Source organism: Nicotiana tabacum, chromosome 10 (assembly GCF_000715075.1).
Source record: "Nicotiana tabacum cultivar K326 chromosome 10, ASM71507v2, whole genome shotgun sequence".
Classification (NCBI taxonomy): Eukaryota; Viridiplantae; Streptophyta; class Magnoliopsida; order Solanales; family Solanaceae; genus Nicotiana; species Nicotiana tabacum.
Window position 1 is genome coordinate 154,547,546 of NC_134089.1, and position 12,218 is coordinate 154,559,763.

The 12,218-nt window shown below is 35.1% G+C and overlaps 1 protein-coding gene across 1 annotated transcript; it reads right to left on the reverse strand.

Annotated features, from left to right (window-relative positions):
• Positions 1–3,564: 3,564 nt before the first annotated feature.
• Positions 3,565–6,661, reverse strand: LOC107814225 (cytochrome b561 and DOMON domain-containing protein At5g47530). The gene is made up of 3 exons (XM_016639597.2): positions 5,913–6,661; positions 4,969–5,223; positions 3,565–4,120 (listed from the first exon to the last, which is right to left on the reverse strand). The coding sequence occupies exons 1-3, from the start codon at positions 6,540–6,542 to the stop codon at positions 3,800–3,802; spliced, it is 1,206 nt and encodes a 401-aa protein (XP_016495083.1). The 5' UTR covers positions 6,543–6,661; the 3' UTR covers positions 3,565–3,799.
• Between the last annotated feature and the right edge of the window lie 5,557 nt (positions 6,662–12,218).

The window sequence follows — 12,218 nt, forward strand, 5'->3', positions numbered from 1 at the left end:
CTAAAGATGAGAGATCGAAACTGGATGTCAAAACTAAGCAGTGCATCTTTATTGGTTATGGTCAAGATGAGTTTGGGTATTGTTTTTATGATCCAGTTGACAATAAAATTATTAGAAGCCGTGATGCAATATTCTTTGAAGACCAAACTATTGAAGATATTGACAAAGCCGAGAAGATAGATTCTCAGAGTAATGAGAGCTTAGTTGATATTGATCCAATTTCAATTGCTAAGGCACCTATTGCACATGAAGAAACCCAAGATAATGATGGAGATGGTGATCAAGATCAAAATGATCATCATGGTGTGGATGTTATGGATGCTCCAGTTGATGAAGTTGTGGTTGATCAGCAACCAATTCCTGCACAGGTAACTACTTCGAATGCTCCTGAAACCTCTCTTAGAAGATCTACAAGGGAGAAGCAAAAATCCATGCGCTATCCTCCTGAAGAGTATGTACTTTTGACTGACATGGGAGAACCTGAGAATTATGATGAAGCCATGCAAGATACTCACAAAGATCAGTGGATCGAAGCGATGGAAGATGAGATGAAGTCACTCCATGAGAATGGCACATATGAGTTAGTGAAATTGCCGAAAGGTAAGAGAGCTTTATCTAACAAATGGATATTCAGAATAAAGCAAGATAACCATACCTCTGCGCCTAGATACAAGGCGAGGTTAGTTGCTAAAGGTTTTGGCCAGAAAGAGGGAGTTGACTTTGATGAAATTTTCTCTCCTGTTGTGAAGATGTCTTCTATTCGTGTGGTTCTAGGCTTAGCTGTAAGTCTAGATTTAGAAGTCGAGCAGATGGATGTCTAGACTACTTTTCTCCATGGTGATTTAGATGAGGATATTTATATGGAGCAACCTGAAGGCTTTGTAACTAAGGGAAAAGAAAATTATGGCAAACACCTAACAATTCTCCCCCTTGGCCAGAATTTTCTGACAAAATAAACTTGATCCACCTTCTTCACATAGCTTTCAACAAGTCGCATCTCCAAATCTCCACCAAGAAGTTTGTCTCAACGTGCGTAGCACACCGGTCAAATTTCTCAGACAAAAATCATGATTATCGTCAAATATGTTGCGGCTAGAACTGAACCCGCCAAGATGAACCTATCTTGAACCTCACTCTGATACCACTTGTTAGGACCGTAAAAATCAGGTGTCATACGGAAGCTAGCAAAGCAAACCTTGAGCGACGATAAATCATACAACAAAGGAGAAATATACCAAAAGAGACACAAATATTTAATGTGGTTCGGTCAACTGACCTACGTCCACCGTGGAGATGAGAAATCCACTATATAAAAAGAGAGTACAAAATATCGAGAAAACAACCTCACGAAGAGGCAAACACAAGTGACACACTAACACTTGTCCCGTAAAGTTCTCCCCCTAAACACTACTCTCAAACCCCTATGGCTACATTGTGGATGCTGCTGAATGAGAAAGACAGATCTTCAATCTATAGAACTCCAAACCTTTTTCTACAAGAAAAAGGACTAGCCAAGTATAGGAGAATTATAATTTCCTTCTACAAAACCCAATTAAGGTAATTATATTGCCATTTCCTTCAATAAATAGGAAAATCAAATATGGTAAGAAAATTATGACAAACACCTAACAGTGAGTTCGAATCCAACACACAACATGTTTTTTTTATTTTAAATGTTTTATTTTTAATTAATGAGATGAAGTAATCATAAAAAGCTTTATAATTAAAATAAAATTTCTAGAAAGCTAAAAGACTTCCCCACTTTCCCCTTTCCCAAAATTGTCACGACTTTTAATTAATAAGATAATGTATAAGCCTTCCCCATTTTCCCCTCTCCCAAAGTTGTCTCTAGCAAAAGGAATTCCAATATCCAATTCCTAAGTCCCCAACCGGCCAACCCCCACTTTGCTTGTCCGGTTCTCACGCTCACAGCTCCCAAATAGTCCACTTTTGCTATTTCAAACCACATTTGTTCACCGGTAAAGCTTCCTCTTCCTCTTCCTCTTCCTCTTATTTATTTCTTAACCCTATATGGTCTATGACTATTTTTTTTTCATTAAATATATGTTTTTTTTTGTTGTATTTAGTTGGATTTTGATGTTCTTGCAAAACTTTATTGTCACTTGTGATTTATTTGTTATGTATTTCTTTGGTTTTGTTGAAAATCCTATGCCACTTAAATGGTTTCATTGTAGAAATTAATTTCGTGGCTAAAAGAAAGAATATCCCCAATATTTTTGACCAAGAAAATTCAAAATTAACTCCATTTTAACAATAAAAGCATTAGGGAAAGTTGAATAATTTTCATTGGCTAAGCTTATTGATGGTATGAAGTAGTAGAAATTATTCTATATTTCATAGTGAGCTACATAGAAAGCTTTTTCACTAGAATGAGCCTTTATTTTATAGGAATTGAATTCAGATGGATAAATTTGTCATGAGGTTGGACCATTCTCAACCAAGTCCTAGTGTCAATCTTTGAGCCAAGCGAATGCCAATGTTTCTCATCTTATATAGAGCGTGATGTATTCACAAATATAAGTAATGATGTCATTATGGATCGTTTTCAAAATATGAAAACTCGTCGAGGACAATTGTAAATAGATGATGTATATTTATAATATTAATATTATTGTTGGAAGTTTTATGGTTGCGTCAATTAGTTATAGTTATTATACTTTTTTCGTTTGATTGATTTGTCTATATAAATAAAAAAAGATGAATAACCCGAACAGACGTCCGAGTTGATCAAATCGATTAGCTTGGCACCCGGAACCTCCAAATCCTGGATTCGCCCCTGATCTTTTCTGTGTACCAAAGGAAATGTTAGTTTAAACTATTCCTCCTAAGATTTTTGAAGCAACTGTTTTGTTTGAATTTTGTATAGTATCATTTTAAAGACGAAACGGATTTAAATAGTAGTTTCGTAGTTAAGTGGACTTAGACTTTTTCTTGGCAAATTAGGTATTGACTAGCAATCGGGCAATTCTTCTAGAAAAGTTATACTACTTAATTAACAAAGACAATGATTTTGCTTGCATTTGCAACTCAGAGTTCTCTGTTTTTCAAGTTTCAACTTCTAGAAGCCCATTCCATGTTTTTCCAACTTTTATGCCAACAAATGCCATTTGGCAAATCATTTGTTTTTTAAAAAATTAACTTACATAGCCGCCCACTCAATAAAATAATAACATATATACAATATACGTATATATGTATGTAGTTGTATATAAGTACTGTATAATTTATGTATATCAATTAGGGGCGGTAAATATTTTTGGCATGCCAGCCAAAAGTGTAACTCCTCTTGTCTTCTTTTTTTTTTTTTGGGTGGGGTGGGGTGGGTGGGGGTTCAAGATAGTGGTGGCAGTGGTAGATTTTTACTTTAATTTTTAAGTAATCAAATTGGACATATCATAGAAAGTTACTCGTTAATGCAGGTAACCTTTTAGGCGAAAAAAACTTTACACTATTTATCTTAAGTATAAGTTAAAATCATATCTACACCATATTCTTGGGTAGTGATAAACTAAAAGAGAACTCTTAAAACCAAATAGATGAAAGTGAATGAAAGGACTACTAATAGTGATAAAATATAAACCACAAATAGGTGGTCTCTCAACATGTATGTATACAAGAATATATCAATCTGCAAAGAAGGAAAAAAATGGAAAAAAGGACCCAAAATCTAATGCTAAAACATCATAAATAAACAATAATCTAAATCAAATAACCAAAAACATATTGCATACAAAAACATGTCCAAAGTGACATTTATGTAGACTCCAAATTCTCTATTTTATGCCTGCTGATGAGTTCCATTTCCATAACCATTAACACCATTTGTTCCATTTTGTAGGTTCTTGTTAGAGTCTGATTTTTTCCTTTTGATAACAATGAACCAAGTGAATGCTTCTAATAAAACAGCAATTGCCCCTAAGGCAATAATCACTCCAGTGTAAGCTCTTTTCCAATTCTTTTGCCCATTCAAAGCATCAAATCCTTCAAACACATTGGTAATGCTCAGACTGATCACTGCGTATCCAATAGCATGGTGGTAAATGTTCCAATATAATCTGTATTTGTGGTCTGGCTTTGGCCTTAGAAGCAAAGCAAACACCTGAAAAGTATTCATTCATACAAATTTAGCAATTAATAACGAGACTCGGTCTTGTGTTAGGGGAAGGGGGCCTTGGTAAAATTGTTGCCATGTGACCGGCCAGGAGGTCACAAATTCAAGATGTGGAAACAGCCTCTTGCAGAAATGCAGGGTAATGCTGCGTACTAAACCCTTGTGATCTGGCCCTTCCCCCAACCCCGCGTATAGCGGGAGCTTTAGTGCACCGGACTGCCTTTAGTCTTGTGTTATGTATAGAAGTAGTTAAAAAGAATTAACCTTAATAGTCGCTCATCCAATAGCTTAAGTTAAAAATAGCGAGTGGATGTATAATTCATCTATAATCAGTGTATATTTATGTATACCGGCTATGAAAAGTAAACAATAAATATAGCTGGCTATTTGTGTAAAAATAGTTAAACATGTTAATAAAGAGGGGGAAAAAGCAAAATCTTTTGCTCTCTATTTAAGGGTACGGTCTTTTGTGCGTGTGCAACTGTGTGCAGAAGGAATTCAAGATTTAGAGTTAATGCGTTAAGATAAAGCTACGGGGAGCCTTGGTGTAACTGGTAAAATTGCTGCGATGTGACCAGGAAGTCACGAATTCGAGCCGTGGAAACACTCTCTTGTAGAAATGCAGGGTAAGGCTGCGTATGATAGATCCTTGTGGTCTGCCCCTTTTTCGGACCCCGCACATAGCGGGAGCTTAGTGCACCGGGCTGCCTTTGTGTCAAGAGAAAGCTAATTGTATGTCTAATATGATTTGTATTAAAAGCAATTAGTTCAGTTGAACCTGCCCCACTAACTTTTTCAGATATGTATAAAAGTCTATTTAAGAAAAAGTGTAATACCTGAAGAGTTCCAAGGCAGAAGAGAGTGATGCCAATATTCCTGTGAGTAGTGAATTTGATACCAACAGAATCACTACCAAGTTTGAGACCAGTGCCCCATCCAGCAACACCAACAGCATAGGCAGAAGTTTGACAAGCAACATGTAAATAAAACCAAGCTGGATTTGCTGATTTGAACACCTTCAAATACCTTGCAAATACTGCACCCATTGGCATTAACACTCCCCAACTCACTGCATTCAATACTCCATGAACCTGTCAATAATTTTCAACAACCAAACCAGTCAATAATAGATCTTTTTTTCCCCCTCCTAATTACTTGGGAAAAAAACATAATGGATATAGAATTGAGTTTAACTTCTATACATTAACGGTATAAAAAACACTTTACACGATCACATTTTCCTAGACGGATCCATGGTTTAAACTTTATGGATTCAATATTTAAAGTTTTTAAGCTCATTATATATTTAAAGTTATGGGTTCAGATATACTATTTGTTGCAATTTCAAAGAATTTTTAAGCATAAATTTGTGCTCCGCACCAAAAGATATAGGTACAATTGAACCCATGGGTACAATACTACATCCGGCCCTGCTAGTTGTAGACATTCAAAATGTAAACTTGATAGGCTTAATCTAAGCTCCTTAGTGTTGAATGAATAGGACTTTTGAAATTATTACGCCATTCGTCGAGAATATTGAGTTTAATTGGACCCAATAAACTACAGTGCGTCTGTCTTTACCTAACAGATAGCTAATGACAGTGGCGAATTCAGAATATTTAACTCGTGGGTGCTAAACTATTTTTTTCTCTGCAGTTGCTACTGAGATTGGTGCTCAGTTAATATATTTATATGAATTACTAGTTTTTCTATCTAAAAATAATAGTGTGTGGTTTCAAAGTTAAATTTTAAAAGAAATGAAGAAAGAGTGTGAACTCACATTTCTTTTACGTTGTCTAGAAGTGATTGAGCTACCACCATCATTCCCTAACCGGCCAGTTGCAAAATCAACACTTCCAAAAGACCTCATGTTATCACCAGACTGGCTATGAGCTTGCAAAGCCTGACCAGAAACTTGGCCATTTTGCCAAACCTGATTAAAACTAGTCCTTCCACTAGGAAGTTCCAAACTTGCAAAAATAATATATTCATTATTTGAAAACTCTGCTTCAATTCTTGGCACATTAAAACTCAAAGAACCTTGTCTTAACTGAGTGAAATAATCAGCAATAGGAGCAGTGTAACCTTGAATTTGACCACTGGAATTTTTAAATGCAACCAAACACTGTGCACCAGCCATTCTTCCTCCATTAATATTCAAACCCCAAGCTACCCAATCTGAGTCTGTAATTCCTCTATGTCTATAAGCAAGATCAACTGTGTGATTTTCTGGATGATAACTCCAGTGAAGAACAGAATTGAGCAAAGGTAGAGGATTACAAGTTGCAAAATTCCGATTATTTCTAAATGCAAAAGCTGAACAATTTTGACTCTGAGCATAAGAAGTAGTAGAAAATAGACTAAATAACAAGAATGATGAGAACAACAAAGTTGTTACAAGTCTATCCATATTTGAGAACCAAATTCAAGAACTGGTTATTTTTGCAAGAATTGGCTATTATTTAAAGGGAATTGTCTTTGTTGGGTTTTGGAGGAATGAATCAAGAAACTGAAGTACTTGCTTAAAAATGGGGAAAGTGGCTTAGATTTTATAGATTTTGGAAAGAGAAGGTGAAAGGAAGGTGAAGTAGGTAATGACAATTTGAGGGAGTTAGTTGACTGTTTCCTTTACGTGGAATCTTAGGCAAATATGTGAAAAACTAAGTCCACTAGAAATGAAACACAAAGAAGAGTTCTAATGGAAGTAACCAGGAAATTAAGTGTTTGAATTTTTTCTTTGTTTTGTATATATTAAATTCAGTCATTCAGAGATTGAATACTTTTCTAAAAATGACTTGGCTTGGTGCTCAAACTAACCTTGCTTTCACACATGGAAAAGTCTTGAATTTATTAATTTAAACTTTGGGGGTACGTAATAGGACATAATTTGGACACTTAGGTCATATATGAGGTGCCATTGTTTTACGAAATTATAATAGTACAAGAGAATAGTTCAATTTAGCTGAGAATAGTTGTTGAACAATAAATATTAAAGTTTAAACAGATAGGAGAATGTAATATCCTGCACATTTTTTAACTGAAAGATTATAATAAAGCTTCTCGATAAAGTTATCTTATGGGAGTTAACAATATTCTTGTGTGTGTTAAAGTTTGAAATTTTTATTTTTAGAACAAGGTCGATTTAGGACGGTAATTTTATCACTGTCGCCTGGAATATCATCATCGTAAACTTCCCAAAGTTTTCGAACATTTATTTTTTCTGTTGACTACATTTTTCAACCAATATATATATATATATATATATATATATATATACACACATACATATACATACATACATTTTTCTGCTATTATTTTGAGAGCGACTATACAATATTATTTGTCCACAATTTTTTGGAACATATGAAGTTTCAAGAAATGATTATCAAATAGTTTTAAATTTTAATAGATGTTATGAATAGAATTCTATTTAGAGTGAATGTCTATCTTGTAGAGAGTTTTACTTTGTGGCTGAGTCATTTTTCCCCTATAAATAAAGGGGTCTTACCCCATTGTAAATCATCACAAAATTCAATAAGAATTACTCTCTCTTTCTCTGCAATATTGTTCTTCTTCTTTTATTGTTTTATAACACGTTATCAGCACGAGACTCTACCGTCTCAGGAAGATTAAGGTACAATTTTTCTCCTCTTTTAATTATGACTGATATTATGAAAAGAAAATTCGTTGCCCTTGAAATTTCGGGTAAGAACTATATGACATGGGTGTTGGATGCTAAAATCCATTTAGATGCAATGGGTCTTGGAGACGCCATTAAAGACAAAACTAAAGTATCCACCCAAGACTGTGTTAAGGCCTTGATTTTCTTGCGCCATCACCTTGATGAAGGGTTGAAAATAGAATATCTCACAGTCAAAGATCCACTTATTTTGTGGAATGGCTTAAAGGAAAGATATGGCAACTTAAAGTTGGTCACTCTTCCACAAGCACGATATGATTGGGCTCATCTGAGGCTCCAAGACTTTAAGTCTGTTTCTGAATATAATTCTGCAATGTTTAGAATTACTTCTAAATTGAAACTCTGTGGAGATACTATCACTGATTATGATATGCTTGAAAAAACGTTCACAACGTTTCATGACTCCAATATGATCTTGCAACAGCAATACAGAGAGAAAGGTTTCAAAAAGTACTCTGAGTTGATTTCTCTTCTCCTTGTGGCTGAGCGAAACAATGACTTGCTCATGAGAAATCATGAAAATCGACCCACTGGGTCTACACCATTGCCTGAAGTGGATGAGGTGTATTCCCATTATGCTAAGCGTGGAAAAGGCCATGGTCCTATTCGTGGTTATGGTCGTGGCCGTGGACAAGGAAGAAATTTTTCTGGTGTTAATCACCCCCCAAAGAAAAATAACCACCAAAAGTGGAAAGGGAAAGATGAGAAACTAAAGGCAGATGGTTCAGAAACCGAATGTTATCGTTGCGGTGGAAAAGGCCATTGGATAAATATTTGTCGTGTACCAAGACATTTGGTTGAGCTTTATCAAGCATCTCTAAAGAACAAAGGCCTTGAAGCTAACTTTGTCTATGACAATGAATTTGACATCACCCACTTAGATGTGGCAGACTTCTTTGAGCACCCTCATGGAAAAATAGACCACTTGATCGGTGATGGATCCGTGGTTAAAGATGATTGAGTAGTTTAACTTTTATGTTTGCCTATTTTTAATAGTTAGTGAATAAACATCAAGTAATTACAATTCTTTACATGAGTAGTAGTCATTAGTATAAAACAATATTATTTATTTTATAAATCTCGCCGCAAAAAGACACATACATTTCATGCGATTTTATAAATAATTGCTTCCGATAAAATCCCGTTTCTGAGAGGGCGGGCATTTACTGTCTTTTACTAATTTTGGGATAGAGGGAGATTGTAACTAGAAAGGAATTGAATGAATTTTTTTGAAAGAGTGGCAGTGAAGTGTAACATAACCCAGAGAAGTACCCATTTTTATTTCTTTTTTACAATCATTAAATTTGTAATTTTTAGTTACTATCTATTAACATGATCTTTGAAAATTAAACTGTGGATAATACAAAAACACATTCAGTAATTAGACCTTTTAAAAATGTATTACCGTTTACGAGCCATCTAGATCGAATGAAGCTTTACTTAACAAGATTTTAGTAGTATATGATTGCATTATTTTTCTACGTAATTATTTGTATCAAAATCAAAATTTGCTTGAAATTACTTTAAAAGTCATTATTGAATCATTGACTTAAATTTGTTTTCTTTTCCTTTTCTTTGAAAATACTAATGTTTATTCGTATATTTCTTTTGTATGTGAAACCATGTGAAGCAAATATGGATATCTCTCAAAGCAAACTTGAATCAAACTTCAATTGTAAAAATATTTGTTTAGTTGATTCATGTACGACACATACAATATTCAAATAGACGAAATATTTCTCTCACTTAAATATGTGCAAGGTAGATGTTACTATAATTTCTGGTAGTAGTAAATTAATTGAAGGCTCTGGAAGAGCTACTATAACTCTGCCTAAGGGAACAATACTTATCATAGAGAATTCAATGTTCTCCTCCAAGTCCAAGAGGAACTTGTTAAATTTTAAAGATATCCACCGAAATGGATATCATATTGAAACAATAGATGATAATCATCTTGAATATCTCATCATTACCAAAAATGTCTCTGGCCAGAAAAGGGCTATTGAGAAGTTCCCATCTTTGTCTTGTGGCCTATATTGGACAAGAATTAGTGCAATTGAGGCACATTCTATTGTAAACCAAAAGGTTACTGATTCCAATACTTTTACTTTGGCATGATCGATTGGGACACCCTAGATCAATTATGATGAGACGAATTATAGAAAACTCAAATGGACATTCATTAAAGAATTTAAAGATTCTTTTAAATAATGAATTTTCTTGCACTTCTTGTTATCAAGGCAAGTTAATTATTAGACCATCACCAACAAAGGTTGGAATTGAGTCCTCTGCGTTTTTGGAATGTATACAAGGGGACATTTGTGGACCTATTCACCCACCTAGTGGGTCGTTTAGATATTTTATAGTCTTAATAGATGCATCTTCTAGATGGTCCCATGTGTGCCTATTGTCATCTCGCAATCTCGCGTTTGCAAAATTAGTGGCACAAATAATTCGATTACGGGCACAATTTTCCTATAATACAATTAAGTCTATTAGACTTGATAATGCTGCTGAGTTTTCATCCCAAGCATTTAATTATTATTGCTTATCAATTGGGATAAAAGTGGAACATCATGTAGCTCATGTTCACACTCAAAATGGTCTTGCAGAGTCTTTAATTAAACGTCTGTAATTGATAGCAAGACTGTTACTCATGAAAACGAGGCTGCCCACTTCTGTTTGGGGTCATGCCATTTTGCATGCAGCAATGCTAGTTCGTCTCAGACCGACAAATTATCATAAATATTCCCCATTGCAACTAGTTTTGGGTCATGAACCTAATATATCCCATTTAAGAATTTTTGGATCCGCAGTATATGTGCCTGTAGCACCGCTATATCGCACCAAAATGGGTCCGCAAAGAAGGTTAGGAATATATGTTGGGTTTGAATCGCCTTCCATCATTCGCTACCTAGAAACATTGATGGTGGATTTGTTTAATGCACGATTTGCAGACTGTCGATTCGATGAGACACTTTTCCCAAAATTAGGGGGAGAAGTTGGTGAAACCAAAAGGAAAATTTTGTGGAAAATCCATCATTATCTCATCTTGATCCACGTGCCTCTATTTGTGAAAAAGAGGTGCAAAAGATTATCCATTTGCAAAGAATCGCAAATCAAATGCCAGATGCATTTACGGATTTGAAAAAGATAACAAAATTACATATCCCTGCAGAGAATGTTCCAATCCGTAGTGATGTCTGTGAGCACGTGATTTTTGCCCTATATATGAATAATTCCCAAAAATTCAAACAAAATAATTTTTCTTTATTTTTACAATTCTTGTGAATTTTGGTATCATGTCGTGTTAATCGTTTGCATTTTATTGGTGCATGTTAATTCATATAAAACACAAAAATATGCATTTGCATTTAAGATATAATTTCATATTTTTAGGACCGATTAGGGGTTAGTTTGTTTTAGAACCAAACGTGAAAATTACAAAATAGCTCACTTTCGCATTTTAATTGTGTTAATCGTAAATTTGGCGTAAAATAGGTTTTTAATAATTTTAGAATTTAATTAGTCTAGTTTTGAAATATATTAGGACTTTATTTTAATTGTTGCAATTGTATAAAATCAAAAAAATAATAATAAAAACACAAAATTTAATTGTTGCAGTTATACAAAATAAAAAATATATATATATAATAACAATAAAAACACAAAATACAAAGAGGGAATAAACAAGAACAAATCGGGTTTATTTAAACCCAAACTTCAGCCCAAATCAGCTTCCGACCCAGGCCCAGAACCCTCTTCCCATCCGGTCCAATTTGATAAAATCAAAACGACGTCGTTTGGCGTCGATTAATCCAAGCCGTCGAGGTCTCATGATCTAACAGCCGGGAAGCCCCACTCCTACACTATATAACTGTCCAAACCTTACCCCCACCCCGGTCCTTCACCTTCCTCACCCTACCTCTCCGTGCAAACCCTAATCCCAGCCGCCCCAAAATCCTCGCCGGCGGCAAGTGCAACTTACACCGTTCAAAACCAAATTAACACCATAGATCCCCCATGAATCCCTCTTTCCATTCCCGCTATTGGTTTCCCTCGAATATTGTCGGAGTTCCTCGAATCTCTGTTAGAAGTTTTCCGGCCAAGTCGCAAGTTCATCCAAACCAGCCTAAAATCATACCACACCATCCGCAGACTTCCCTCAACCCAAATCCATGACCATCTTCCTTCGAATCCCGATGGAGCGGCTCGAATTTTAGATCTAAGAATTTCTGGCCAAAACCCTAACCCAAAATCTTTGTGATTTCAGACCGTAATATCCTTAACCATGTGTTATCTTGTAGAAAAACACATGGTTAGGGATGTTACGTGTCAAAAATCCTAAAAGGTTCGAACGTCGATGGCTGACCGGCGTTTCTCTTG